Below are 25,473 nucleotides of genomic sequence, written 5' to 3'. Positions count from 1 at the left end.
TTTAATTTTTTATTGACTAAATGGATAATTTTTTATTACTTTTTAAATTTTTTTATCTATCCCGTTCGATTTTCTATAAATTTTTATTTTTCTTAAAAAATACAGCAATGGCATAGTTGATAATTTTATACTTTCATTCAAGAATTACATAATTTCTTCAAATATCATGAGTGTATTTCTAATTTTTTAAACAATGAGGGGTATTCGTAATTATGTCAATTTTTTTTATATTTCAAAAATAATGCAAAAAAGTTTTTTGGGAGAGGAGGCTAAGTGCATCATTTTTCAAACGCCATGTCTTTTTTGTTTTCTTCTATAGGAGATTTTTGAACTTTTCAAATTTTACAAGGGTTAAAGTGTATTTTAACTTTTCAAAACACAATAATATTTATAAAAATATTAAATAAGAGGCAAAATTTAAAATTTATGTAAATATTTTTTGCTAATATTAGTATTTTTCGTCCAAATATAATAAGAGGGAGTGAGATGTAAAAAATATTTTTTTTTTTTTGGAAAGGATGTAAGTGGTATTTCAATATTTCTTTGAAAGAAAATATAATTTCACATTTTTAGAGCTGATCTAGCTGCAATTTTTTTAAAGAGGTTTAAATGTTATTAAACCTATATATTATATCTATTTTTTGTGCTTATTTTATCCCTTTCTACTACTAAAATATATTATTCTTTTTATTTTTTTGTTAAAAGAATTTTTGTTTACAGGTTTAATTTCTCAATTTAATTTTTATTTAACTTTTTTTTAGATAAAAGTAATTTTCATAAAATAATGAATAATGTACAACAAATTAAGCTGAGTTTGGTATAATGATTTTTCAAATGTAATTTATAAATTCATTAGGAGTAATTTCGAATTATTATAATAATTATAGTAAATAATAATAAAAAACCAATTTAATAATTATAAAAAATAATAATATTCCACTCCACTTATAAGGAAGTTCCTTTTGAACATATTAATACGGATATACCAAACAGGGGACCTCCCAACCTTTGCCAATAAGGCTGCCCAGCCACGCCGCCGGCCGCCCCAATTTCCGACGCCGGTCTAACTATCTCCCTCTATCTCGCTTTTCATCTTCATTTGCTTACATATTAATCTATTCAGTCACTCAACCATTCCGTTTCCGAATTGGGACTTTTTATTTGAAGTTGCAACTTGCTGCACTGGTCCGCCGGCGATGACTGCAGCGCGGAGCTTTAAGTATTCCGGTAACTTGCTATCAATTCTTTCCTATTGGATTTCTTCAATTGATGTTGTAGGTATGGTTTTACGTCGATTGCCTTCAAATAAAGTTTGGTTTTTTATGTCAGTTGAGATTACTTTTGGTTAGGGGGATGATTCTTCTTGCTAGTAGTGTTGTTCTTAAATTAAGCTCATCAGTTTACATGTTAATTGAGTTGGGTTCTGGTGGTTCCGAAGCGATTATTGCTATTTTCACGAGTTAAAGGTTGGTGTTGTTTGTCTCATAGTTTTGGACGCCTAATTAAATCATCTTTTACTGCCTCTAATCTAACCGATTGTCTCTTAATAACGGATGGCTCAGTTACCGGAGATATCTTTGGGATTCTACCTGAGTTTTGGTCTAATCATTTTACAATTTGAAAATTAGCATCTGAATTATGCACATAGGCTTGCACATTGCTCATGTGCAGTGTGCTACACAAAGTAGCATAATCGTAAATGATGACTTTCTTGGCGTAGGAAGCATTTGGTCTAAGGTCTACTTGAAATCTTGATACATAAGGGTGGTTTAGGCTCCAGGTAATATGAGTAGATCTTTTTCAAATTTGATTTCATTTTTCTTTTTGGTCTAAAAGTCTGTGTAGTAGCATAATAAACAAGATGCAATATGAAGTATTTACTTTTTGCTTTAGGGTTTTAGTGAGTTGAATTAGTCACTCAATTTGCATATATTTGATCTTTAGCGAAAGTGGTTCAGTCCAACTCATCTACAGTTTGACTTTTACAACTTGTTTCTCAAAGAATTTGGACTAGCTAATACCTTATTTCATCTAAATATTACATTTTCTAAACTAACAAAAGCTAGTAAAATGATTAGTTCGGTTCTTATTTGATTATTTCCAAATACTAGCTAGTGTACGCAAGGAGATTCTGAAATTTGGCATTATCTTGGAGAAAGAACCTTGTTAAGCTAATTTAGTGCCCCATCGCATCCATATCTTGTAATTACTAAATAAGTCGAAATGAAAAATGAGCATCGATTATTATATTCTCATAAGCACGGTATTTTCACTCCATTGGATGGAAATAATGAAATCCTTTCAACATCAAGTTCAATAGACTAATTGATATTTTGAATTATCAATTATCCTTTGTGGTTACGTTTGGGGAGGTAGAAGTTTTGTATACAGAACTCTTGCAAGAATCTTCTTATTACCAACCGCAAAGGGATCATTCAGAAATCGCTCGCGTCAAAGTCTGTGTTCGGCATCTGGTGGTGACATCAGTAGGGGGCATAGGTCTGGGTACCCAGTTTTTCTTTAATGGTGTATTTCCATATTCTCTGTTTCCCACTGAGCTTTTTTTTCTTTTTTCCCTAATGAAATAATATTTTACTTTTGTTTATTTGATCTTTCATCGTGCTAAGAATGTACATTGAAGTATGCGAAAAGATTGTGAAAATTCGTGAGTTTTAATTGTTGGTTCCTTCTTGTCTTTGATAATGCACAAAAGTTACCAGACTAATTGGATTGCTATTCGGAAGCTATTTCTTTATCTCGTTTCAAGAATTTACTTCTCATGGCTCCATAAGCATATTCATACACGTAAAGAAGTGTAGGTGAGAATGAGGTGCTTTATTGTTCTGTACATACTAACACAGTTGAGTTCCAAAATAATTCACTACTTGGAGACCTTATATCTTAAAAGTTCAAAGGGGAAAAGTGACCTAAAAGATGGTAGTAAATGAAATATATAATTCTACAAAGGTGACAAGATTGAACGCCATGAGCCTATTCCCAGCAGGATCAGTTTCTTGCTTTATTTTGTAACCTGATATCATAAAGGTGGACATGATAGTTGATGAACCCGGTGGTCTGGTTTTTTCTTGCTTTATAGTTTTGTATGTCCTGTCCTCCAATTAAGGTGTTGAGCAACTAATTTGGTGATGTTTACAGATTGAAGATCCAATGCAATCATTAGTCATGAAACCCATATCAAGATTCAAATGCTATAGCATCAGCTTGCAGAGAACCTCATTCCCTCTATCACTAATAGCTATCTTTCTTGGTCGTTCAAGCTTCTCTTCTGTGGCAGCAGCTGGATGGAGGACAGAACCAAGTGCATTGCCACGTAATCCTCTAAGTATAGTGAATGACTTCACCATGTACTGCTACCAAAGGGATCTTGGCAAGGCAATGGAAGCACTGGACTCTATGCAAAGACATAAACTATGGGCTGATTCCATCACTTACACAGAGCTCATTAAGTGCTGCATAGCCCATGGTGCTGTCAAACAAGGCAAACGAGTTCACCAGCACGTTTTCTCCTATGGCTATGAGCCCAAAACTTTCCTTATAAACACACTTTTGAACATGTATGCGAAATTTAATTTGCTAGATGAAGCCCAAACCTTGTTTGATCAAATGCCTGAAAAAAATTTTGTCTCCTGGACAACAATGATTGCTGCGTACTCTAACGCTGAGCTTAATTATAAGGCCTTGGAAATGTTGATTATGATGCTTAGAGATGGTGTTAGACCAAACATGTACACGTACTCTTCAGTTCTGAGAGCCTGTGAGGGGTTTTCAACCCTCAAACAAATTCACTGTTGCATAATCAAGGTTGGTTTAGAGTTGGATGTTTTTGTTAGAAGTGCTTTAATTGATATTTATTGCAAATGGGGTGAACTGAAAGCGGCACTTTACATATTTGATGAGATGGTAACTTCAGATCTTGTTGTTTGGAACTCCATTATTGGTGGGTTTGCCCAGAACAGTGATGGTGATGAAGCGCTAAATCTGTTTATAAGAATGAAGAGATCTGGTTTTTGGGCCGATCAGTCAACTCTAACTAGTGTCTTGAGAGCTTGCACTAGTTTAGCCCTATTAGAACTGGGGAGACAAGTTCATGTTCATGTCATCAAGTTTCATCGAGACTTGGTCCTTGCCAATGCACTTCTAGACATGTATTGTAAGTGTGGTAGTCTAAAAGATGCTAACTGCACCTTCACTCGAATGATTGTAAAGGATGTGATCTCTTGGAGCACCATGATAATAGGTTTTGCCCAGAATGGTTACAGCCGGAAAGCGCTGGAGTTATTTGAGGAGATGAAAGCTTCAGGAACCAAGCCAAATTACATCACAATTTTGGGAGTTCTCTTCGCTTGCAGCCATGCTGGGCTGGTGAAAGATGGCCAATATTACTTCGAGTCAATGAAGATGCTTTATGGCATTGATCCTGGAAGGGAGCATTATGGCTGCATGGTTGATCTGCTTGGGAGAGCAGGGAAACTTGAGGAAGCTATGAAGCTAATCCACAAAATGAAATGTGAACCAGATGCTGTGACATGGAGAACTTTACTTGGCGCCTGCAGAGTTCATCGTAACATGGATCTAGCTGAGTATGCTGCCAAAAAAGTTTTGAGCTTGAATCCTCATGATGCAGGAACCTACATACTGCTGTCTAATTTATATGCTAATACTCAGAGATGGGATGATGTTGAAAGCTTGAGAAAAACCATGAAGCATGCAGGAATCAAGAAAGAACCTGGATGTAGTTGGATTGAAATAAATAAACAGGTTCATGCTTTTATTTTGGGCGATAAATCACACCCGCAGGTGAATTCTATTTATCAGGAGTTGAATCAAATCATTTGGAGACTAAAGGCAGAGGGCTATGTGCCAGACACAAATTTTGTCTTGCAAGATCTTGAAGGAGAACAGATGGAAAACTCGCTTGCATACCATAGTGAGAAATTGGCTATTGTTTTTGGTATGATGTGTTTGCCAGAAGGGAAGACAGTAAGAATTAGAAAAAATCTCAGGATATGTGGCGACTGTCATGATTTTGCAAAACTGTTGGCCAAAATGGAAAATCGAAGCATTGTCATTAGAGATCCTATTCGCTACCATCATTTTCAGGGTGGAATTTGCTCTTGTGGTGATTATTGGTAGCATGAAATCATTGCAGTGACAAAGCTTTTATATCACAAGCTGATACCTACTCCAACGACAAATTGAACTATGATCTTCCTTTTTCCAGGTATGCAACTGAGGTTTTATGATCAGTCTATCCATGTATTTGTGAGTGATGAAATATAAACTCATTCTTGTGCACTTTGTCCTAATTGATCTCATGAAATCCAGTGATATGCTTGCCTCTAGGTATATGAGAAGAAGCAGAAGTTTCTGGAAGGCATTTGTGCTTGAGCTATGTTATTTTGCACATTTCTTTGGACCCATGTTCATGGATGGCTAATATTCATCTTCTGATAGGGATGACATGTGAATGAAGTCAGAGTGACCATCATGCATCTCTATGACTTCAGGCAGGTTTCTTTATGCTTGTTTGCATAGATAATATGATTAATCTTTCTAATTGGGAGTATGCACCATCTCTGATCATGGTAAAGTCCATCAAACATATGGCATGTCATGTTTAAACACCTCTTTATTTTGATTAATTTTTTCATCACTAGAATGTCAGTTGACTTTCTGGTACAAACCCCCATGGGTTGTCAGAAGCAAAAGGCAACAGAATAAAGCACCGGTCGGAAAATGTGGAGTTTTATAAATTTGGGACCCGTTTGACGTTTGAACTGAATGATTTGAGACCTAAGCATCTCAAGTTCATAACAATCAATCTGATACTTGTTTGGATAATTTTGATTAGAGTCATTTAATATCCTTGGCTCCAGATCCTTCAAGCCAAACGCAAATAATGAACTTTAGGAATTATCACCAAGCTAGTGAGAGTCTGGAGCAGAATAGTATTATCTTATCCTCAACAAAATCATTTCGTAGAAAGTGACTGTCTATTAATTGGAAAGAATCATTTGTATAGAACAAAGCTAACCCTCCACATCCTGGTTTCCTGTTAGACTAATTCAGAGACGTAAAATTACCATCAGGGAAAGTATTCTTACAAATTGAAAAGAAATACCATCGACGATAAAGGTCATTTTCTTATTTTTCAGAAAAGGGAAAGCCGTCCAATATGCATTGTCTTCCTCCCATTATAAATAATCATGTGGCTCTGTTAAGTTCTTTTCATGGGATCAAACTAGTTCACTTTGTTGCATTTTACTCTAGAAATAATGACCATCCAAGAAGTTGGTTGGAAAAATTAGGTTAGCACATTTATGCTGGTGTGAGAGAGTAATGAGAGGAGAGGGACAATTCTTCTCTCATTTACAAATCTGTATTTACTATATTTGATCTTTGCTTATAGTATTTTCATTGTCAGAAATTAGTTAGCACCTCAACTGGGATTAAGATATTAGTTTCACAGCTCTCTCTTGGAAATGCATGGTGATACTGATGCAAATAAAACATGCGAACCATTTGCTCTCTTTGAAAGAAGTTCAAGAAATCTTCATTTTGCTATAAATGCTTTGTGAAGTTGGACCATTTCAACTATGATGTAGTTCACGATTGAGGAGTCCTCAAAAGTCTGTAATGTGTAATAATTTTATTTTGATATGCTGATGCCCCAATTGCTTTAGCTAGTAAGATTGGCTCCAAATCTGCATGTGAAGTTTTACTTCCATAGGTCCCATCCCTTCACTAACAAAAATTCAGATGTTCTTCTGCTCCTCTTTTTATATCCTCTCTTGGAAGATTATGCCTCTCATCATCTCTCTCTTCTCTACTCCATTGGCGTCGCATGAATAAATTGAAGTTCTTCTAAGCTCTCTTTCACTATTCCAGAATTCTTAAGAGGTTGGCATTGACTGATATGCATTGATTGATAAAGCAATCTAGAACACACTCTAGTTGCACCCCCGTTACTTGTATTGATTTTCGTTATTTATATCATCTATTGGTTTACAAATAAATTATTTGCCTTTGTCATTTTAATGTTTTCTGTTTGTTATGTTTGTCAAGGGGACTGAAGGTGAATGCTCGTCTTCTGGGAGAATCAGATTATAATTCTCATAAGAAATTCGCATGGTCTAAGACCTCTCATGTTTTTTTCTGATGAGCATTGTCCAGTGAAGTACACTTGCTAAGTTAACTATAGCCTCATTTTCGAGTTCTTTTGACATGACATCTGCCGGCTAATGAATAAGATTCTAGCAAGTATTTCTGAGCTTTGGAAAGATAGGGTGGGTGATCGAAGCATAAATTGATAGCTCATGTAGGCATATTTTTGGCCTTTGGCATGTACTGAGCTGCCCATCAAACAGAAAATATAGTTTGTTAGATTTGTTGTACTTGAACATTCTTTTGTAAATTAACCTCATGGACTGCGTTATGAATTATAATATTGGAAATGAGATGGGAGAGTTTAGATGCCATGTAGTGTTCCAGATATATCTATTGTTGGCAGGGAGGCTTTTGAGTTTCTTGATTTTTGTACAAACACTTTGTCCTTGTGGGGTGTTTTTGGAGTTTAAAGTAACAAGATTAAGGCATAATAAAGTATCATCTTAAAACATTTTACTTTGTAGTTTTAGATGTATATTTAAAGATTTTTAGTTGGATTGTAACTTTAGTTGCAGTGAAAGTTGGTAGTATTTTAAATAAAAGTGAAAAGTAGAAAAAATTGAAATTGAGTGTTTGAAAATAAGATAGTCAAGACAAACTTTAAAAGCAGTTGAAAAATATTAATAAGGTGAAGTTTATAACTTGTGGTTTAAATGAATTTAATTTAAGTAGTTCAAAAACATAAAGCTAATCTAAACTTATTTTTAACAAAAACCATAAGCTATTGCAAACACCCACTTTCAAATAAAACAATTACAAAGTTGAAAATAACAACTCACAGAGGTTTACAAGAGAAAAAAACAGCAAGCTAGCTACTCCATGAAGACGTAGCGGCAAGTGGTGATAAAAAACCTAACCACTGCCAAATTTCCATCAATCCTAAGACAGAACCCTTCATGGATATAATACCAATTCTTAAAATAAAACCTTAGCTCTCCCCATTTCTGACTACATTATTCTATGCAATTTGGCTTAGTTTACATGCATAGCTACCAGACAACAGTAAACTACCTAACAGAACAAAGTTTTCAGACGTAAGGGCAAAACTTCGACAATTAACTTGGTATTCTTTCCTTCCCACATAGTCGTGAAGGTTGATGAAGTTTAAGTGAATTGTCCGCCCGTGAAGGTTTGGCCGAAGGACCAGTCAGCGGGGGCTACGTTGTTGCAAAACACGGTGCGACCGTTGCTGGTGGTGACCTTGAACGAGAGGGACTGGCCGTTGAGGTAAGAATCGCTCTGCCAGTTTTGGCCCCAGTTCCTGGACATGGGTTCCCAGTTAGTCCGTGAGCCTTTGATTGAAACGGAGTGGACATCACCAGCACCTCCAACGTTGGTGATGAGAACCAGGTTGAAGTAAGAGTGGCCGTTTATTGTGAACCTGATGCCTCCCCTCTTTTGGCATGCTACCCTGAAAAAAATTAATTTATATATGTAACAATTTAGCATAACGAATTAAATTAACTTAAATATACCAAAAGTAATATTGCAATATACGTATAAATATATATATATATATATATATATATATATATAGAGAGAGAGAGAGAGAGAGAGAGACACCTTCTGTAAAGAACAGGTACAATCCCAGCTTCATACTTGGCAATTTGCTGGAAAACAGGCTGAGAGAGATCAAAGTGGTGGTGTGGAGGATTGCACCACCCCCCAGCATTGCTTGGTAAGGCGTAATTTGGAGGGCAGAAATTGGTAGCCGTAACAACAACCGAGCTTCCCAGGCACCACCTTTGGTTATTCACGCATTTAAGCTCGAAACAAGCCCCACATTTCTCTCCATTCTTGAACATGGCTGTACTCAACGCTGCTGTGTTTGTACCGTATCCTTGGCTGTACAAATTCCCATACCCACAAGCCCCACCTGCATCCAAATTCATCATTCTTGAAATCAATCACTACCATTCAATTTTGTATAAATTCATGAATATACATGTATATATGAGGAAGTTGAATATATTACCCATAGTTCCAGAAGCATCACCACCTCCATAGAAAGTGGCATGAGCCTGTTTCCATATTCTTCCTTGTCCGTTAATTCCATGGCTATTTGAGAGTGGAAGTAAAGAGAGGAAAGGTGCAATAATTAGGACAATGTGAGCCCCCCTCATCACTTCTTCCAGTAACATAACAAATATATATATGTATATGTGTGTACTTTGATTTTTGCTGTTTTCCTCTTTACCTTAAACTATAAGAAAACTCAGTACAGGAAAATGTAATGTGTGTGAGAAGTAGGCTTGGTGATAGAGGTTAGAATATGGGCAGAGTGGGGTTACGGACAGAAGTCAGAATTTTGATTTTGGTGAGTGTTTTGTTGTGTTTTATAGGAATATATGGAGAAAAATAAAGATAAATAAGTGTGTGTTAGAGATATTATGTATATTTGGATTTATTTTTGGAGATAATTTAAAATAAGTATCGTATGTTTAATGTTGTGTTTTGGAAGACAAAAACTACTATTTATTGTCAAATCATGTTTTTTTTATGTATATTTATGTATATATATATGTGTATAAAAATGTATATATTTATGCTAAAACAGTTAAAAATACTTAGATAAGGTGTTTTTAAATGATGGCAAACATTGGATATGTTTTGACTCGTCCTGAAGATAATTTAAAAATGAAAACAAATATAGTGAATATTTTTGGCTCACACATGATAAATTAATTTAAATCTTTAGAAGAAAATCAAATTTTGAGTTTATTTAAGTTGCTTGTTCAACTTGAGATTTGTAAATAATATAATAGGTGACTTGTTAGGCCAAATTTATAGTTCAAAGTATCCATCGAATAATTAAATATAATATTTTGCTAAAAGAACATCATCATAAATATAAATTAATCATAAATCAACAACAATCACTAGCATTTATTTCTGCAAAAAAGATCAAAATATTAGCTATGACTAATACAATGACAGATATTGATTAATCATGGTAAAGTTTTAAGTTTTCATATTGATTTTGTTTGACTGTGATTAATCATATTAATTTGTTATGATTTTTAAAAGTTATGATAATTTTAGTATAGTGAAAAATTAATTATTATTTTTTTTGTGATGGGTTATTTGATGGAGTTAATTTTAATCCCATATTATAGGATGTTTTACAGAATTAGTCCTATACTTTTTATAATAGTTAATTTTAGTCGAAAATACAAAATTGCCTAGCATATTGATATACATAAAAGAAAACAAAAATTCCATAAGGAAATATGGAGAATACAAATTTATCACAATTTTTTCATTTTGCATCTCATCGAGTCCTAAATTAAAAGCATAGAAAATACCATATATTCAGAAGCATGTAACATTTATAAGGAGACATTATTTAACCAATTACGTGACGTATTATGGATTTATCAACATACGTATCCGGTTCAATTGTTGTCAATTTTGAAAATATTCTGTATTACAATCTTTTTGGATTATTTAGCATCTTATAATATATTGTTTTATTTTATATGACTTGATAATGTCGCACCACACATCATATTTAAAATACAACACCATCTCTCAATATTTTCGATCAAATCTGAACTATGATACAAATCCCTGTATCAGATCTTATTTCATCGTCAATTTCATTTAGTATTTACACATTATGTATGTAGATATTTTTTAAAAATAAAATACATAGCATAATTTTTATACAACGTAATCTAAAATAAAAAATGGACTCCTATCTTGTCATTTTGTATAGGAATATAATTGGGGGAAGGGAGGGGTGGGATACACGTTGAAAGGGGTATTGTGTTTTTGCAGTATTCATAAGAGAACCAAAGTCATCCCCATCCCCATGCACCGTTTCTGCAAATACCAACCCACATTTCTTGCTCTCACACTACCCTATCCTACTTCCAAATTCACAACCCCCAAAGTTACTGTAAATTTGGTGCCTTGTGTGTACTACTCATAACCTTAGACCATCCTATCTATATCAATATATGCCGCTTTGAATTTGACTTCGTACTGCATTAGTTGTAGACAATAAATTTTAAAATTTCGATTTCTAATTAGACGTTTTTTCAAAATAAAATCGTACAACTTTGATCAAAATATCAGTACCTCAAACAAAAATTTCAATCCCAATGCATGATGAAATTCGAGCTCGTAGCATTGTTAAATTTGTAACAAAATATAGAAAGACAATAAAATATCAAAGTTGTGAACGAAATTCGTATTGCAAAAGAGGTAACGGCGACTTTATTGATCTCTTTTACTAAACATTTGGGCAATTGCAGAAAGTGAGGAAAGGGTTTGGGAATTTGGTTGACCCCATTTGTCAACAGCTGCAGCTGAATGTGAGTGACAGATTCCACATATCTTCATTGGACCGATTTGATCCATATCAGGACTTTGAGAAAAAAACCAAGTGGTGAAAATTTCAATGCCAATTTTTGGCTCATTAATTTATTACTTTTGACAAATTGTTGTGGCAGCAGACTGCAAATATTTCTATATGCACATGCATTCTGATTTAGGGTTGAAAATAAAGGTGAAATTTCTTCACATTTTTTATTTATTTTTTGTTGTTAAATCAAAGAGTGATGGTGATAGGCTTATGGACCCAACTGGCTCAGATGAGAATATAAAAGTGCCCAACACCCATCCCAACCTGATGGTGGAACGTGATGGGGGAGAACTTAGAAAAAGTCGGATATACTCCCGAAGAAGGGTAAAAGTGACTTTATGCGCTAAGATGGTCTGACCTAAATTTGATACGATTTCAAACAAAGCAAGTAAATGCTTAAGGGCGTAATTAATGGGCATAATCACGGATTTCTAGCACATCACGTGTGATCATGGTGCATAATTTAAGGAGATGTGCATTTAAGTGGGATCTAAAAGTCGGAGATCGTGGGCAAGTGGCATTTCCGGTATGGGAGCTTCATTCAGTATAAGAAGGGGAAAATCTCTCCAACAGAGGTAATTTTTGAGATTCATAAATAATCATATCTTACATCTCAGCATTTTTACATTTAAGAACGGTAACTGACTTGAGCGTCGGAGTGTTTTCGTCGGGTGTCAACCCGACTAGATAACGTTTTCTTTTGTCCACAGTATTTCAAGGATTTGGGAGCGAAACGCGATCGTAGATTGACCTAGACGATTTCGAGCCCGATGGTGGAACGGAATAAGCTCAATAGTCCAAAAGACTTTGAAGGATTGAACGGTCATTGTTGAGAGGGCTTGCTAATGACTACTACTATTAATAAAATAAAATTCTATATAGAGTACAAAAGAATTGTTATTAGGACAATTCTAAGGACTTAAGATCGAGTCACTTGATCTATGATCTATTTATACAAATATTTTTATATTTTATATAATTACAAAAATTATCCCATAGTAATAAATGAATAGGATGTTGTTTTTTAGAGGGTATACGTATAATTTTTTAGAAGGTGGGAATAATTCATATAAACAACATTGATGGATTACGGTTTCTAATGAGTGTATATATAATTTTAAAAAAAATATATAAATAATTTGTATAAATAGATAGCAGGTCAAGAATTATAAGTATAATTATCTGGGATTCAAACAATTCAGAATTGTCAAAGGAAAGAATTAAAAGAAGAGCCCATAAAAGTAGTGGATTACTGAACAAAGTAGAAGCTTCCGGGAATAACGGGCCAAAATTAAATTACACTATTATAAGGACATCCCTGCACACACGTCTCTTTTAAACATCAGCAAGAATCCTCTAGAGTTAGGTATCTCTCTCGCATATGATCAAGCAGCGTCCCAGCCTATTTAACTTCTTGGTAATTTCTCTCATCATTCTCATTTAAATTCATGAGTGACATCTTTTCATATTTTCTTGGGTTATTGGGGTGTGTGTGTGTTGTAATTTTTCTGTATTTGGCGTTTGATTAAGTCAAGAGTTGTTGTTTTGAGCAAGTATTGTGAGATTGATTGGTTTATCTTGTCTGAATCTTGCCTTGGGCCAATGATGAACAGTTGTGTAATTATGAGTTTATGCTTTGATTATGCCTATAAAATCATCGCAGCAGCTGAGGCTCTTAAAACTCTTCAATTCTTGTTCTTGTTCGTGTGGCGTTAGTAGTGTAGTCCAACTGAGAACAAATTCGACATCTGTTTTTATGCCGGCAGTGGTATCTGTTGATTCACATTGTGGGCAGTTCCAAAATTGGTTTGCCGATGATGTATTTGTTATTGCACGTATTATCTGAAACATAGATGATGATATGCATATAATTGTGAGTTCTGAGGCAAACCTTTTGATGCTTCAAAATTACATGATTCTTTTCCATCCTATTGGCTATGAATAACTTGGTTAGGGTTACAGTGTACATTAGGCTTAGAGGGTGTTTAGCTCTGCCTAAATGCAATTTACCTTGTGTTATGGAGAATGAGCAAAAAACACACCTTGTAAAACAAAAGTTAGCAAATTTTCCCATTACGTTTTGATAAATGAAGCAAATTACCTTCTATCAATAATTTATACGGGGTTTTCTTTACTTTATTTTTCCATACACATGGGTATTTCGTTAAAAAAATTCACAAAGAGTTTTTTTGCTCTTTTTCCATGTCAAAGAGGTAAATTGCATTTTACTCGTTTAGCTCCAAATGTTTTAAGAGCTTGAAGATGTTTAAATCTTATTTTAATATTAAGTTTTTTGGATAAAATGAGGCGTTAGATTGTTTGGTACGGTGAGCTTCTCATACTATAATAATAGTTGAAAAAAAAATCATAAAAATATTGAAATTTAAAATCATATAAATAAATAATTTTGCTTTGGAGAAGTCAATTATACAAAGGGTAAACTTGAAATACAACAAAATTATGAGTGTGTTTTCTGTCTATTGAATGTAAAGATTACAGAGATTATACAATCTCCTAAAGAGATAATTAGGTGAAGTTACACTTGTTTTTTAAAAAGTTGGTAAGATCCAAAAAACTGTCAAACAGTTTTGGTCATAGTATTCCTTCACCCTTTTCTTCTGGTTTTTGTTTGAAGCCTGGCTGTCAGTTTGGCTTCAGAATGCATTGATGTAATAAACATATTCCCAGAGGATGTTGCTAATTGTGATTCTGGCTTCTTTTTGCTGTGTGCTACAGATGTTGCTGGTGAAGATTCACAGACTATGTGCTAAAGTTTTTGTCTGAACATAAATCTTTGTTAATCGTGTTACTAATGAACTAATCAAAAGCCACCTACGTTATAAGATTTCGAGATAAATTTTCTTCTATCAATACAATATGTTGAATAAATATTTTTTAAAATAATAATCTTATAAAATATGTTTGGTTGTAATATTAGCATGCAAGGTCATATGAAGTAAAGCATTCCTACAGCTTCTTTGCAGGTAAGCTCTTTGAACATGTATACTTTGTTAATCAAGTAGCAAACATAAGGTTCAGGACAAAATTCTGATACAAAGCAAGTTATTGAAAGTGAAAGTTGATGAGAAGAAAAAACAAGAACAGTAAAGCAGGAGAGATATGCCAAACTGCTAATGCATTGCAGTCCAGTGCACAGTTTGTCATCACTAACCTCACTGCAATATCATACAACCACCGATAAATAACACAAAATGCAAACAACTATGAGGTGTTTTGGAAAATTAGGTCCATAATTTTTATAATTTAATGGCGGTGTGTTTTTGCACACCATTCACTAATATTTATGGCTAAAACTTTTGACATGTTTTTTTAGCTGTGTCGGGCCTTGCTTGAAAAACCATAGTTAGTTGTCGTTTCACAACCGTGATTAATTAGTATTTGTTATGATTTTTTATTTTTAATAATTGTAATTTACTATGTCAATAAGGTCTAATTCAATTGGTAAAGTTGAACCCAAAGTCATGAGTAGTGTGAAACTGTTATACTGCATAGTAAATGTTGTCTTTCCGTTGAAATACTAATACTCGGCTTTGTTTAGATACAATTTATTTGATATTATTGATCATCGTATAATCGTTGTAATTGTTTTTGTTAAATATAAATATTCAACATGTATGATTATAATTGATTTTTTTCAAATAATAACAGTTCATCGTTTTCATCTTAAATAAAAAAGTAATACTAATTAACTAAAATAAGAAATCCTATTTCTTGTATAGGTGTACTGATTTAACATTGTAAATGGTCACCTGTACTTAGATTTGTCCCTTAGTTATCTATTGGTGATTATGTAAGAAATATGTTAGTTATAATTTAATTGTAAATGTAGGTTATATTGGTGGTGAACGAAGGATCCATCACCAATTTGGGTTATTATGTAAGAAATATTCTTGACTAAAATTCTGGGCTAAATTATTGAAGGCAAGTTGGCTATTAGGTTTCTAACTTTATTCATCAAATAGTAAGGAATATTAATTTTAATATTGCAAAAAATAAAATCTCAGAATACCTAATACATATATTACTACTTCATTAACTCATATTTGTCACAAAATGACGAGCTTATACAAATGATGGCTTATATTTGATTAATGTTGAGGTTTTATGAATAAGTTCAAGGTTATAGGTCTGAGTTTTACTAGACGTATTGATATTTGTCTCATTTGATATGAGTTTATTCATTTAATATGAGTTTATTCGTAATGAATGTTTGTCTCACTTAATGCAAATTTACTGTAAACCCAGTTTGTAATGTAAATTTTAAATCAATGTAATACTGAATTTACAATATTGATATAATTATGCAATCATTGTTTTTATACCATAATAAATGAATAAAACGAGCTTCTTTTTCTTCTAATTCTTGTCTCTTTATTCCCAGCTTCAAATTCATCCATGTCTTTCCAATTGATTTAAGTTAGTCCATTTCATCAAATTGTGGGCATTAGTTAATTTTCTGATTAAGTTTTCTTGAATTACCCTAAAAAGTTTTACCTTATTGACATAAATTGTTTTGAATCATCACATTTAAATTTCCCTTGCTACTAAGAGGGTGTCTGGGTAAGTTTATAAGCTCTTACTCATTTTAAAAAGATGTGTGGAGATTTATAAGCTCCAAAAAATGAGTTTTACCCATTATCTTAATTATGAAACTAAATACTAATCGAATAATATTATCAACAAATATTAGTTTTTCAGTTCTATAAAAAACTTAAAAATAATGTTCACATAAGTATATAATACCAAACAAGAAAGTTTATGAAATTAGTTTTTATTATAATATATCTTAATAAAATCGAGCGCGCACGCGCGCGCGCAGACACACACACATATATATATATATATATATATATATACATTAAAAAAAAAATGTAATCACGCACATCCCATGGATGCCAACCACTCTTACACCTCATTGATTGTTGTAGGTCCGGTGATTGTGTACAATTGGGGCATCATATCCTAATGATCAGCTCCAACAATATCCACTCTCATTACATCTCTAATTATGTGGGGGTATAAATCATTGGAAATTTAATTTCACATTAGTTTTTCTTTGAAAAATCTATTATATTTTGTGTCGAATTTAACAAATTCACATTTTTTTATATAAACTTAGGTCAGATATTTATCTAAAAAAAAATTTATACAAATAATGTGTATATATTAAATACAATACATTAAATCTAACAACCACCAAAGATTTTTTTTCCTCAGAATTCATTGGGGTTTTGCTTATTTTCCTAATCATCATAATCGTAAAAGCACACCCCAAAAGTCTTGATTGAAACTTATGCTAAAAAAAATTTTGTGTATTAATTATTTTCAGTTTTAGTACTAAGGTAAAATGGCCATTACCTAAAAAATAAAAAAAATCATTTGGCTATCAAAGTCATATTAATGGTGAAATTTGCGCACCAATTGAGTCATTTGTATTTAGGTATCAAAGCGACGTTTAACAAAATTCGAATATCGAGATGAATTTGCTTTATAAATTAGACCCCTTGGAATATGAAAATTTGTGCTAAATCTTTTTGGCTCTAAATTGAATAATTCAAATTATGTTTGAAGGTGATACTGTTGCATATTAGTATATTTGAATAATATAATTTTGATTTATTCAAAAATAAATGCTTTTTCCCATAATTTAAGAGAAATGAAGGATAATATTAATTCATATGATGTCAGTAATCATCATAAAAACTTAGTTGAATGCTACAAGAAATATAAATCTTTATCATGACTAATTATGATACCTAAAAGGAAAAAAATATGCCAAATTATCATTAGCCCCAATTATACAACGACTATTAATTTTGTTTCAGTAGGCGAGGCAAAAAAATTAGGCATAGTTGGATAAAACTCTCATACTTTTTCTGTCGTAGCTAGTTTAATATATTTTTAAGGAATCAATTTCATTTTTTTTTCATAATTAACTTTTTCATTAATCATACGGCAATAACGTTATTGAAAGGAAATTCCTACACTATTTTATCATATTTAATTAAAATAAACATACATTAAGTAAATATTACCCAAATATTGTTATTAATTGTGTATGATGCAATATCTTTTTGCAAAGGCATTTGATTAATAATTTTAGTTACTTTGTTTTTAAGAAGATTAATTTATTTAAAGCTCAAAAGACCTTGATTAAATTTATCATAAGCATATAAATATCGCAAACTAAAATAATATAAAAAGAGTAATAAGTATGATTAATCAATTGCGGTTCATTTAATTTTTAATATGTGTCAAGTTGGTAATTTTTATATATTTGTGAATAACTTACCGGAGGACCTACTTAATAATTATATTTACAATGTCTATTGCAATCTTGTTAATAACTGTATCAATAAAGTTATAATATGTAATATTAAAAAAAAAGGTCAATTACACTTACGCTTTCTGTAAAAATGCTAAATTACATTTTTCTCTAAAGATGTTTTGAAATTGCATTTATACCTCCTCTGAAATTTTTTATTTACACTTGACCCTTTTTCGTTAGGGTTTGAACAGAAAATGCTAACATAAGCTAATAAAACTCACATAAACTTTTAATCTTTCCCCTCATTAAACAATCCCCATGTATATTTTTATACTTATAAAGGGATATATATATATATATATATATATATATAAATAGATAGATAGATTGAATAAGGTTAACATTATTATACTTTTTTTTTTAAATTTTAATTTCTTAATATAGAGTTATTTGAAATTATTTTCTTAAATTTTTACTCAATTTTCATATTTTAGTAATTTCAAATCAAAACGATACATATATATATTCAAATAAATTTAAAAAGAATAGAAACTATCATAAAAATAAATATATAAACACATATATTCATGATCTTGAATCCCCACATTTTTTAATTCTAAAATCTCAACCTTAAGATCAATGAATCCACTTCAATTCTCTATTACACTTTAATATGTACACTAAAACGTCCTTCACCAAGACTCCGAATTCATAATTTTCAAGACCCCACATAAATAAGTATTATCATTTAAATATACATGAAATCTTGATAATTTCTTCACATTAATTAATCTAATATCTAAATTAAATAATTGAATATAGTCCACAAGTGTAAAAAATACACGTGACATGCTTTTCGATAAAGGCTAATAATGTAGGCCTTGGGAAAATATATGGTATTCAATCAAAGCAATCTTGTCTCTATCCTTTCATAACAGACAGCTGTTCTCTATTTGATTAGGCACCTCATTTGTCCTAACGTTAATGATGTCTTAATTTTGTGTGATTAGTGATCTACTTCTACTGTTAATCATTTTGTTGCACTTTGATTTTTCAAGTGTTATGGGATCCACATAATATTAATACTTTGTCAATTAGGACAAAATTGTACAATGATTCAGCATAGCAGGTTCACTACATGACCAACGAATTTTTGGCTTTTCTTTGAACAATAATTTAAGTGAAGATAATTAATTAAGGTTCCATGTTCTTGGACAAGTTATTTTTTGTCTTTAATTTTTTGGGGTTTAGTAAATCCAAATTTAGTTGGTGAAATTGAGATTTTGAAACTTTAGACGTTATGGATTCAAATTTTACCAATGTGTGAAATGTTGTTTTATTCCATAGTAGATATTGTCTTTCTACTGTAATTATATGTGGTGTTTAGATATAATTTATCTAATATTGTTTATCTGCAGGGTATGATTGTTATAAAATTGTCTTTATTATATATAAATATTCGACTTCTATGATTATAATCAATTTATTTCAAATACATAGTTTTGCTTTTACTTTTAAAAAAAATTATTTGGGGCAAAAATTGATTTTCTTTTTTAACTTTTGCATTTGCAAGAAAATGCTTTGGAAGGAAGAAAAATCGTTTGTACCATCTAAATAAATAATAAGGAAAAATACATCGACACCCCTTAAGTTATAATTAATTACACAAATATTTCATATATTTTGCAAAATTAAAAGTCAAACCCTTGAATTCAGGTTTGATTGTACAAATATTTCTTATGATTTACAAAATGATAAATAAACTCCCTGAGGCTGTGCTGATGCAATGTATTTTAGGGTATTTTTCTGCAAGATTTTTTTTTCTAGAAGAAAGTATTTTATATAAATTATAATTAAAACTTCGAATAATATACTCATAATTAATTATACAAAGGGCAAAAATATTTGTTATATTGACCCAACATAGGAATGTCATTATAATATATTGAAATAATAAAATCATGGCCTATTACTTTATAATTACTGTGAATTTTGTAGACTTTTATGACCTAACATCCAGGGAAGAGAAAATGGTATATTATTTGAAGATAGATGTCTGGCTGTGGCCTTTTGCAAGCCAAATTCCTTGTACATGAAAAGACTTGCTGGAAAGGCCATCATATGTATTTTGTCTCTTTACTTTTCTTCTGTGTTTCGGTGCAGTGTCTTATCCAACGCCTTCTCATCAAATACACTGCCACGTCTCACTCCATTGATCTCTTGATTTTTCACTTTTTTCAAAAAGTAATTTATATTATAGTGGGAAAAAAAGTTGAAAATGACAGTGATAGCAGAAAAAATGAGACATTGTTCAACCACCTGCTTCATTTCTAACCATAAAGTTTGGGACCGAATCATATGTCTGAAGTGAAAGATTTTACGTTTGTCGTCCAAGAATATGATGACGGATATAATATCCAGTGAAATTTTGGTAGTAGAATCTGGTTCGTTCAAGTGGTAAGATTGATCCCGTTTATGAGATCATGAACACAAACAAACTAATAATGCCCCTCAATCCCCACAAGTGCGTCGTTTGCGTTTGATGTTTTCTTCTTTCCTCTTTTGCTGATTTTATTTGTCCAATATATGTTTTTTAGCATAAATATGCAACTCGATTTGATGAGATTGCAGAACGTAACTCTATATGACCCTGATATGTTCTAACTGATAGAGATTAAATTGGTGAAGAACGCATTTTGAATGGTGTGTTTCCACCATTGCATAAAAAAATTAAATAACATTTTGAAGTCCATAATTGTAGATTATATTCTTGGCAATCCTCTAATGCCATATGGTTGCCAGCGCAACTGCAATAAAAGAAATATGTACTTTTTACAATCTGATAATCGATGTAGGAGATTTTATGATTATGTTTTTTTATGCAGGGAAGGGGGTGGATAATGTATTTTAGTAGGAAATGTAATTATAATTTCAATGAGTGTCGCTTTAGTTTTACAAAAAATAGAAGGTATTTATGTATTTTGATCTATTCTCAGGGAGTGTCGCTTTTAATTTTACAAAAGTAGAAGTTATTTACGTATTTTTTATCTAATATTAGAGAGTGTCAATATAGTATATTCTAAAATTTACCATCTTATAAACTCAAAAATCATCTCATTTTATAAGATGTATTCAAGGCAAAACTAAACAAACACCCTTGTCTTTTGTTACACTCCTTAAGGCGTGTTAGTATAATGTATTTCAATAAGAATTATAATTATAATTACAACTATAATTTTAGAGGTGTCACTTTAATTTTGCAAAAGATGAAAAGTTTTTGTATATTTTAATTTAACCTCAAAGAGTGTCAACGTAATTTACCTTAAAATCTACCATTTTATAACCTCAAAAATCATCTCATTTACAAGATGTATGATTACGAGATCTTATAAATAAATTTAACCGAATACCCTTTAAACAAAGTTGAAGTAAACCTAAACAACACTCCTCCAAAGAATTGAACACTGCAACTTCCGGTGGATAAAGAAAGAACAAAAGAATACACACTAGAACTGTACAATATGAGACAAACATTACATTAATCTCTTGCATCTTCAAAAATACAAATCAAAGTATACAATACCACCAAAGAGACACAAGTCTACAGTCGTCTCTTCAGTGAAATTTCGACATCGAACCCCAGAAACGACAGGTTCTCCATACAGACAGGGCTTACCATCTAAAAACCAAGAGCCCTGGCTTATACAAAAATACACATACATATTACATATATACACATCTCCAACAAAGGCAGAAAGAAGAGAACAAAACATTGACCCTTCTTCAATGTTGAGTCTCTAACTCTATGCCATCGCCATGGCATTCCCTTCTTCCACTGCAATCTTGCTGTCATCTTTGATGAATGCGGTGGAAGACTTGGCAGTTTCTTGCAGAACCAAGTCCTCCACCTTCTCTTCCTCCGTCGGTTTCGGTGCTGTGCTTCTTGATATCTGACCAATTGAGGCTAAGGCCAGCAGCTCTGATTCATCCAGACCCTTTGCTGGGCCAAGACTGCATCGCTCCGTCCCGTGTTTGGCCAATGCATCTTTAAATTTCTTGATCTGCACACAACATTTGATTGTGAAAACTCAGATATTTGGATACTGGAAAATGATGAACTCTTGATTTGTTTCCTTGGAGTCTGAATGCTTACTGTTGCATTGGTGCAGCTGAAGCTACACACTCTGCCGTCTGCACCTCTGTAGAATCTGAAGAAGGGCAAGACATGGACATGAAGCGCATAGCACATTGCCTTGTGTTGTTCATAATCGACCTTGAGAAACACGGCGTCCGGATTCAATTCAGCAAGTTGGCAGATCTGTTAACATGGGATTATTGTAAAACGATATAAGTGAAATGTTTCTTAATCATAAGAGTCCTTAATCAAGATGAAAAGCACAATGTTAAGGGCTAGAATAGAAAACAGGCCAAGAATAAACAAGAACATAAACAGGTCAAAGTATGTATATACCTTAGGATGCAAAGCTTTGCAACCACCACAACCAGGGGAATAAAAGTCTACTATAACCAATCTATCACCAGCATTTAACAAAGAATCCACCAACTCTTGAGCTGAATTGATCTCTATCATGTTTGGCTGAAGGGATTTTTCCCACCATCTCAGAGCTTTCCCAAAAGAAACAGATGCTTGTGCCTAAAAATAGCCCACAAAAATTCTTTTTAAATAAAGGAATTATATTTAAATTCAGCAGCAAAACTAAAAGAAAAAAGTTTACATCTGAAGGGGCAAGAATAGTTAAAAGAAAACAAAATACTCACATAGACAGGGTCCAATTTTGGGGCTTTGATACTCAAATTGCAAACAGCTTTCTGATCTGAGAATTCAAGGGCTTTGCCCCAAAACTCTTTTGGATTCGATTCCTTAAATTGGAGAGTCCCTATTGTAGAACCAACCCTAAAAGACCCTTTCCCTCTGTTCTTGACAAGAATCTCACTCGACCCAGAAACGGAAAAACCAGCCTTCAAACAATAAGACATCTCTTCAAAATCTATGAAAAACTCTTTCTACCTAATAGCATCAAAACCCAGAGAATATATCCTCTCTTGGAGGATCAAGAACCCGTTTTTGAATCCTTATTCAAGAAAACAAGGCGAAACTAGAGCTAGGAACTTGAATTCAACGAAGACCATCCAATGAAAATCACGCTTTTCCGTTGAGTTTGGTTGTTGTGAAAGAGCTGGAAGAGAAAGGGCTTGCAGATTTTGTGTTCTTGAAGCTTTGAAATGGGAGGAAGCGAAAACGTAAAGAGAGTTCAAAGGAAATGTGAGGCAATATATCCAAAAAGGAAAAGGGAAAGGAGGAGGAGGTGGGGTCAAAAGATTTTACCCTTATCCAAATGTTTTTCTTCATTAAATTTCCGTGGAAAAAATTACTCCAATTTCAGGTTTTGTCCAGACAAATTCAGTAACCATCAAAATATTGTTCTGATTGTTTGATACACGATTAATTTTCAGAGGAAATAATTTCTGGGATTTGTTGTAAATTTTATTTGGTAATGATTTTACAGAGGTTTGGGTTTTGGTTTGTGGATAAGGAATCCTAAATTGTCGGTATGTTAGTTACCAATATTTTGGTAGATATAGTTTTCCATATAAATCGGGGTTTCTTTTCACCGCGTATATATAGAAAGAAATGGGATCAGCGAATGACTATTATTATTAGGAATTATTATTGGGAAAGGAAAGTTATTTCATGGATATACAGAGGAATTGATGATTAATTTAATAAGTCAAATGAATTCAGTAAGTTCTCAATTAATATGTGATTCTTTCGGATAATGATGAATTATATATTTATCTAAATTTAATTAAATAAATGAGTTCATATCCAAATATGAACACACATCATCTTCTTAATTTTCTTTCTTTTATTGTACATAGATAACATGTAACAATGAGATTAAACAATTATTTATTCATTTTTCTTTGTTTGGTTTTATTTTCATTTAAGTTTTCAATTTTTTGAAATAATGGTAGGAAAATAAAAATATATTTATTTATGTGTATTTTCATTCAAAATATTTTAGCATCATTCCCATCTTAATAATTACTTTTTGTATATGCATGCATTTAACCTTTTCAATTGTTAATTTTAATTAAACGCTAATAATATTTTTTTCATAAGCTTTAAAATGAAATCATTAACAATTCTAATTAATTAAAAAATATAATTAACTATAAATTTCATTTAAACAAAAAATGTGCTTTATTTGATATCACTAGCGATTGAAAATAAAAAGTACCAAATAGAAAATTTCTTGACTTAATCCTACTAATAACATACATCACAATCTCATCTCCATCCAAATATATTTTTATTTTTACATGAAAATTTATACAAAATTAAAAATGAATATTTCCCATTTAAATAAAAATACAACCAAACATGGGAAGATCTATTGTCCGCGTAAATTCTTTACATATCATAATAACAAAATCATTTATAGTTATACGTATTCAAATAATTACAATAAAAAATAATATTAGTGATAATATTTACTTAAATATCGTTTCTTTTATGAAAATTATTACATGGAGAAAATAAAAAAATTCTTACACTTAAAACATATAATTAGCGATAATTTTAATATCATCACTCAATATATTTCTTTAATGTAGTGAATAGATTGAAACAAATAAGGCACCTTCACACATCTTAGCTAGTAATTTTATGTTTCCTTAAATTGGTTTACAAAGATGCAGTAAGTCTTGTGAAATTAAATGTCGGCTTCAACATAGCATGTCCTATTTATATATATATTTAATTTGATTCGTATATGAAATTATAAATAAAAGCTGAAAGATAAAGAATTTTGTATAAATTTACAAATATGACTAATATACGTAATTTAGTAGTAGATTTTATTTGTGTCGCTCAGTGGAGTATGGCTCATAAAAGGTATGAATATGCCCTAAATTCATCCTAGTAGAAGACTTATAAGTCAGAAAATAATAAGAACCACACTAAAAGACCCATATTATATCATTCTGATGTGTAAGTTAGAGATGTCGTATAGAAGAAACGCTTAAGGTCCTGAGAAATATTATGATAATAAACCTTGTACTTGGATCATAAACGTTGAATTATAAATTAGTCTATTTATACGATTTAATGTGAACCACAAATTTGTGAATGATACGTACGTTGGATGGTTATGAGTCTATTCATACTCAGATTTGAATCGGACATGGATCGGGTCGAAATGATCCAAAAAAAAAGATTATGATCTTGTCATGTCCGCAATTTAAATTAGAGTTGGGAACATTAAGTCTATATGCGACCTTCAAGAGATTACCTTCATATCAACTATTAAAATAAGTGAGTCATATTTCATGAAATAACCACATCTAGATTTTTTAAATTGGTGTATATTCTCTTTCATTTATAATTAAAATTATGTTACAGTTCAATTATAAATTATTGATGATTTATATATTTGAAATTTGAATATCTTACAAGGAAATATATATATAAACAGCTCACTGCTTTTCTATTCATGTTTAGTCTGATATGTTTTTTATTAAGACAAACTTATTGAAAGTAGAGCAAATAATAAAATAATTCTGTATTGACAGAAAATAATAAAAATAATATGATATTTATATT

At 31.8% G+C, this 25,473-nt stretch overlaps 3 protein-coding genes and 1 long non-coding RNA gene across 9 annotated transcripts; 2 read left to right on the top strand and 2 right to left on the bottom strand.

The window, feature by feature from the left end:
• Positions 984–5,529, top strand: LOC105168784 (pentatricopeptide repeat-containing protein At2g03880, mitochondrial). Of its 6 annotated transcripts, none has more exons than XM_020695616.1 (3): positions 984–1,227; positions 3,157–5,242; positions 5,476–5,529. In XM_020695616.1, exon 2 carries the CDS (start codon positions 3,169–3,171, stop codon positions 5,152–5,154), a length of 1,986 nt encoding a protein of 661 aa, XP_020551275.1. In that variant the 5' UTR covers positions 984–1,227; positions 3,157–3,168; the 3' UTR covers positions 5,155–5,242; positions 5,476–5,529. The 6 variants fall into 6 exon arrangements, with proteins under 6 accessions (XP_020551275.1, XP_020551276.1, XP_020551271.1 ...); XM_020695617.1 differs by having other exon boundaries at positions 3,279–5,242; positions 5,365–5,527; XM_020695612.1 differs by having other exon boundaries at positions 5,365–5,527.
• Positions 7,914–9,436, bottom strand: LOC105168783 (expansin-A1). Its single transcript, XM_011088931.2, has 3 exons — positions 9,164–9,436; positions 8,752–9,064; positions 7,914–8,599 (listed from the first exon to the last, which is right to left on the bottom strand). The coding sequence occupies exons 1-3, from the start codon at positions 9,327–9,329 to the stop codon at positions 8,293–8,295; spliced, it is 786 nt and encodes a 261-aa protein (XP_011087233.1). The 5' UTR covers positions 9,330–9,436; the 3' UTR covers positions 7,914–8,292.
• Positions 12,770–14,637, top strand: LOC110012413. The gene is made up of 2 exons (XR_002287602.1): positions 12,770–12,974; positions 14,294–14,637. It is a non-coding gene; the product is annotated as an uncharacterized LOC110012413 (long non-coding RNA).
• LOC105168782 (thioredoxin-like 1-1, chloroplastic) lies at positions 21,348–23,120 on the bottom strand. The gene is made up of 4 exons (XM_011088930.2): positions 22,626–23,120; positions 22,318–22,500; positions 22,000–22,164; positions 21,348–21,907 (listed from the first exon to the last, which is right to left on the bottom strand). The coding sequence occupies exons 1-4, from the start codon at positions 22,842–22,844 to the stop codon at positions 21,650–21,652; spliced, it is 825 nt and encodes a 274-aa protein (XP_011087232.1). The 5' UTR covers positions 22,845–23,120; the 3' UTR covers positions 21,348–21,649.

The sequence above is a fragment of the Sesamum indicum genome, linkage group LG8 (assembly GCF_000512975.1).
Source record: "Sesamum indicum cultivar Zhongzhi No. 13 linkage group LG8, S_indicum_v1.0, whole genome shotgun sequence".
Taxonomy (NCBI): domain Eukaryota; kingdom Viridiplantae; phylum Streptophyta; class Magnoliopsida; order Lamiales; family Pedaliaceae; genus Sesamum; species Sesamum indicum.
This window is presented reverse-complemented; position numbering and strand designations above follow the sequence as displayed.